General features: G+C 37.8%; 1 protein-coding gene across 3 annotated transcripts in view; it reads left to right on the top strand.

The window, feature by feature from the left end:
* The window catches only part of anxa11a (annexin A11a), a 13,377-nt gene extending 9,682 nt beyond the window's left edge, over nt 1-3,695 (top strand). For all 3 annotated transcript variants that reach the window (XM_032540810.1, XM_032540811.1, XM_032540809.1), the window contains 4 exons: nt 89-184; nt 2,555-2,613; nt 2,723-2,845; nt 2,971-3,695. In XM_032540810.1, the coding sequence (XP_032396701.1) occupies nt 89-184; nt 2,555-2,613; nt 2,723-2,845; nt 2,971-3,030 (338 nt within the window). In that variant the 3' untranslated portion in view covers nt 3,031-3,695. The remainder of the gene's footprint in view (nt 1-88; nt 185-2,554; nt 2,614-2,722; nt 2,846-2,970) is intronic.
* The last annotated feature ends 1,849 nt before the right edge of the window (nt 3,696-5,544 follow it).

Here is a 5,544-nt window from a genome sequence, read left to right as displayed (position 1 = left end):
GTCTGTGTGTCTGTGTGTCTGTGTGCCTGTGTGCCTGTGTGCGTGCGTGCCTGCGTGCGTGCGTCCGTGTGTGCGTGTGCTTGCACAGTTTTTCATGAGTACCAGCAGATGTGTGGCAGGGATATCGAGAAGAGCATCATCAGGGAAATGTCCGGAGATCTTGAGAGTGGCATGGTGGCAGTGGGTAAGAATACACACAGACCTATTCAACTCTAGTCTTGGATAGGTCATAACCATTTATTGTGAGAGTCAGATTCTGCTCCACATAATTAGTTAATGTTAAAGTGTAAGGTTGTCTGCAATACATGTTTGACATAACATTTGAACATTTTCCATGCTCATTATGTTACATGTTGTATTACAGCTCTCGTAATACACTTTTGAAAAAGAACTGGAGGAAGTTGTTTAATGCGTAATTTCTTTTTCCCCCCCTTTTTTGCCAACATTTCTCAGGGTTATGGTACAGTAACCTGTGTTTAGATGTGATTTATTTGAATCCTTCTGATGGTTTTGCACAACCATTCTATAAGTTTTCATTGTGAGGTGGTGTGTGGTGCAGTGTTGATTGTCTGCCATCAGTTTTGATGCTGTGTTCTGTTTCACTCTTCCGGACAGTTTTTTTGTTTTCAGATTTCACCTATGCACTGTTTTCAGTATAAAAGTTGCGTTAAAGCTCCATTAATGAATATTTGGTCACTAGTGGGCAGATTAACCCAGAAACAAGTTGACAAACACAGCCCTGACTTACACGTTTAGCAGCCAGAGAGCAACAATATTGCCTTATGGCCATCATGTTTCCTGCCACCTGATGGATGTAAATCTAATATACACTGTAATTTTAGCTCCGTTTTAGTTTCTACCAATTAAGAAAAATATCTGGTTCTTAAGTTTTTAGATGTTTGACTTCATCCATCAGCTGCTTGCTAACTTTATGCTTAAAGGGATATTTCACCATTGGAATAATGAATATATCTTTTAAATTGGGTCACTTATGTCGTAGAAATGTGAATTTCTTTTCGAAATTGGTGCTTTCTAGGCCAAGAAAAGCAAGAAAATGTGTTTTTTGGCTCATGTGAATTTAAAAAAACCAAATCCCAGAATGTACTTACAAAACAGGCTACATTTAGTGCACACACATTATAGGCTCCTTAAAGTTCAGATTACACAACGGTAGCATCAGCGCTTGGAGTGATGTAAACACAGCCGTGAATTTGCGTGGAATGTAGACTGGCCATCCACCAGCAGTTAGCAGTAGTTGAACAAAAGCACCCCAGTTCTGCACCAGTTTGTGTCCTTGTTAACACAGCCCATTTCCATTAGCCTTACCAGCCAGAGCAGCATCTGCTCAAAAGGCTAGCAGGCCTGGTAGGTAGATAGCTAGTCTCCAAAAAAGCAAAAAAACAACAGTCTCAACTCGGGTTGGGAGTTTCGTTAAAGTTGGATGTCCAGTTTTTTGTCTAATGATCGGACATTTGCAAGCAGGATGGATCAGACAGGTGGCCATCAAGCATTAGCTTTCCTCCTAGCTGGAACTCCTGTTCAGCGTTTCCATTTTAACGCACATCACCGTCGATGTCCCCTTAACCGACTAGAGGCATCAGGTGACACTGCAGGCTATAATAAAGTTTTCTTGCATATTCTCCAATCTGTACCAGTATATATCCTGGTGGTACGCATGTGCGGTATTTTGAATGCACATAATTGTTGTTAAAGTTTACTGCTGAAAATGGATGGCTGTAGCTTAGCTCCAAGATGGCTGACACTCGACTTGCTTTGGGTCCAACCCCCTATGGGCGGGTTGAAAACACGCAGAACTAGCTGGGTTGTAGTCCACAACCAATGGGCAAAAATGCCTCCGATGACGCAAAATGACAATTTTTGTGTCATCAAAAGGTTTTTTTCCTAGACACACAATACAGAGATCTCTTGTCTCAGGGCGACACGAGGGAGGGAAGCATGGTCATTTAAAAATACTAACGGGTTTCTACTGGTACAAAGCTTAATGCTAATTGGTGAAGTATCTCTTTAACGTTATCTGCCTTTTGGTGCTGGACAGGTAGCATATATCGGTGCTTGTTGCTCTAAGCAGCCGCTGCCTGCTGCCGTCATTGGGTTTTGATGAAAATGGGTAGACTCAACCAGGCAGTAAATGTGCTGGGATCAAACAGGCAAACGGCTCCGTAGAGCTGCAGATAACCCTCTAGAGGTTTGTGTTTGCAAGTGACACCTCCTTCAGAGACTACTTAGGAATTTCAGTGAATATGAAAATATTGATTAATGCAGCTTTAATTCTTCTTGTTGCCATCCTGTTATATTATTTTGTGTGTCTGCATAGCTTGAGTGTCCATAATCACTTTTCAGATAGCACTTAAGTATTGTTACTTCATTATCCTCAACTCAACACGCAGTGATGAATTTTTAGAAGTTTTTTTTACAGTGTATTTAAGAGACAAAGTATGTTTAAAACAATTAATACAAATCTTAAAAAAAGAGACTATGAATTAATGAGTACGCTGTGCTTGTGTTGGTAATAAGTAACTATTTTCTGTTTCAGTGAAGTGTATTAAGAACACAACTTCCTACTTTGCTGAGAGACTATACAAGGCCATGAAGGTGACTCACCCTGTATTGATTGGCTACTCATTTTCAATACGTAACTAAATTAGTGTAGTACAATATTTAATTTATGTTACAATAATTGTGTGTATGTACATGTGTTCAGGGAGCTGGGACCAAAGACACAACACTAATCCGGATCATGGTCTCCCGTTCTGAGATCGACATGCTGGATATCCGCCAGGAGTATGTCAAAAACTATGGAAAGTCACTGTACACACACATCTCTGTAAGTACCTTCATCATTTATTGTGCTAAATACAAATTACCCTCCAGTTGCGTGGATGATTTAAAAGCAACAAGTACACAAGATTATGTGAGACAGATTTGCTGATTTATTTATTTCATTGACAGGGAGACACATCTGGGGACTACAAGAAACTCCTACTGAAGTTCTGTGGGGGCAATGACTAAAAAGGAAATGGGGGCTACCACAATATCTAAATGTTCTATAAAAATCAGTTTTCTGCCTTTATCTATATGCACTATACACAAACCGCAAACCTGCATGCCAGTACTATCAATGCAATGTTTACCTAGTTTTAAGAACCTTGTATTCTGTATATTGCTATATATTGTTTCTTTTCTTTATACAGGATTCACAAAACAGTTTATATTTTTTTTTCACTTGTAATATCTTTGCTGGATATTTCAGTTGAATATACATGGCCATACAATAGATTTAAAAGAGATTACATTTGTTTTTTTTAGAGCTATATATTTTTAAGATATCTTTTATCAATTTTGCCAATTTTGAACAGATGACTAATGATATCTGGAATGTTTATCAGCTAATTTTGTATTGTTCAGCAATGCTGAATGAAGTATGAGACATAAAATACATAGCAGCTAAGTACCAAAGTTGTTAGTCAATTTTTGCAATTGTATAATCTCTTCTATATTTTGTTCTACACTATTTCTTTGTTCATCATAGTTGTGCTGTATTTGCAGCAAATGCTTTAATTTGTGTACGTATACCTGTCTGTATACCTGTAGCACGTAAAGGTCAGGCATCACATTTTCTAAATTGTTGGTGATTTGGTCTTCATGAGTGTCAGAAAATATATATTCAGAATGCATACTGGAAGTATTTGAGCTTCATTACATGGAATAATACATATTGAAATTATTTTAATAAAATAAAATATACCAACCTTATTAATATACAGATGCAATTCAATGACTATCATATCTCATAATTGGTTTACAAGCAAATTCATCCCTAGGTGTAATACAAAGCTTTAATCAGATGCCATATTAACCAATTATAATCTTTTTAAAATCTGTCAAGACCTTCTCGTGACTGCTCTAATACCGTTTGCACTTGGTAATAGACTCAATTTACCACCAGAGGGCAGATAAGTATTAATACAACCACAACAGCTACACTAAGGGTTCAATAAGCAGGCAGAGCTATTTACCAATGCTCAGCTGTGAAGAATATAGATCATTATGTGATGGAAGTAAATTAATAACCGTGGTCACAATTGAGTTTAAATTCCGCAGGTAACAAACGAGTGTCTTCATTCTCCAACACTGAATATGGTTGTATGGTATCTGGTGACTCTTAAACGCATACAGCATTTCTCTTACCTTTAGTGGTGTGAGGCCAGTGTGTGTGGCTGCACGTGGAGCTCTCCATGGCTTATTAGGTCCTGTTGGTTTCACTTAAAATGCTGTTGACTGTAGAGACGTTGCTCTGCTGGCTACAGTAGTGTTTGTGAGTTAAATGCACATGCGATCAATAACTATGAAGTGAGGAGGGGGAGAGCCTTTGGAATTGATTGCAACCATAAAGCTGCCTTGGTCCGATTAAACACGTCTAGCTTGTCCACAGTGCTGTCAGAGGAACCCCTCGGTAGCAGCCATGCATCAGTAGTTTTGATGACATCATGTTAAAATTGACCAGAAATGGCAAAAAAAAAAAAAGGCTTTAGTTAGATGTTAAGATAACAAAAACTAGAATTGTAATGAAGATAAGATGCAATTAGATTGGTGTTGAGAAGATAATTTAGCCATCATTATACAAGTTTTATAATTTTATTATGTTTCAGCATGTCTCTGCCAACATTGCAGTTATGATATCGTCATGATCAGAAACCTCCCATTTGTTGCAGACATGCAGCTGAAGGCTGTGTAATTTACTGTTAATTAAAAACCATGATTTGCTTAATTTAATGTCTATTATAGCTGATCTAACAATTTGGGAATTCTCTCATGACACCTTGAGGTCTCAGTATTGTGGTAAAATAAGGGCTTTAGATAAAAAATGTCTTAAAAATGTGTTGGCACCAAAAAACTTATTCTCTTCTAAAATGTTGTCACTGCCTCCTGTCAGAGTGGCTACTGTTTGTTCAACACACCATCATTCTTGCAAAATGGAGAAAAAAAATAGATACAACAGTATTGCTAATGAATTGTGTAAGTGATCATTTTACCACCCTTAGCACAGTTGGCTCTCCATTAGCTAGCTCTCTACTCAGACAAGTAGAATGTAAAAAAAAAAAAATGGAACATTTTCAGTTTGAGATAATTTCACTATAATAAATGACGGATATGCTTGCTGACAGTCTCTTCAATAAAAGATAAAGCTATTGATCTGATCTTTTATCTGACAGCCCTGATCTGGGCTGTCGGATAAAAAAATTAATAATATTTTAGTAAATTACCAGACAGCTAGAATCACTACCTCTGTTGTCTAAAGTTTAAATAAACTCATTCCTACCCTGAAGATAAAAAAGCATCAGGCTGTCTTCTCTATTCAAATGCGTGTCCTCAGAAGTAGGGTAAAGACAAAAACGTCCAATCTGTGTCAGCAGTGGGGACGTGCTTCCCTTTGATATGAATGGATTGTAATTAATATTTCATCTAAAAGGATAGCACATGGTTGCACAAGCTATGGAGCCAGTTTGTCGGAGAAGGAGAGAG

The sequence above is a fragment of the Etheostoma spectabile genome, chromosome 17, assembly GCF_008692095.1.
Source record: "Etheostoma spectabile isolate EspeVRDwgs_2016 chromosome 17, UIUC_Espe_1.0, whole genome shotgun sequence".
NCBI classification, from domain to species: domain Eukaryota; kingdom Metazoa; phylum Chordata; class Actinopteri; order Perciformes; family Percidae; genus Etheostoma; species Etheostoma spectabile.
This window is presented reverse-complemented; position numbering and strand designations above follow the sequence as displayed.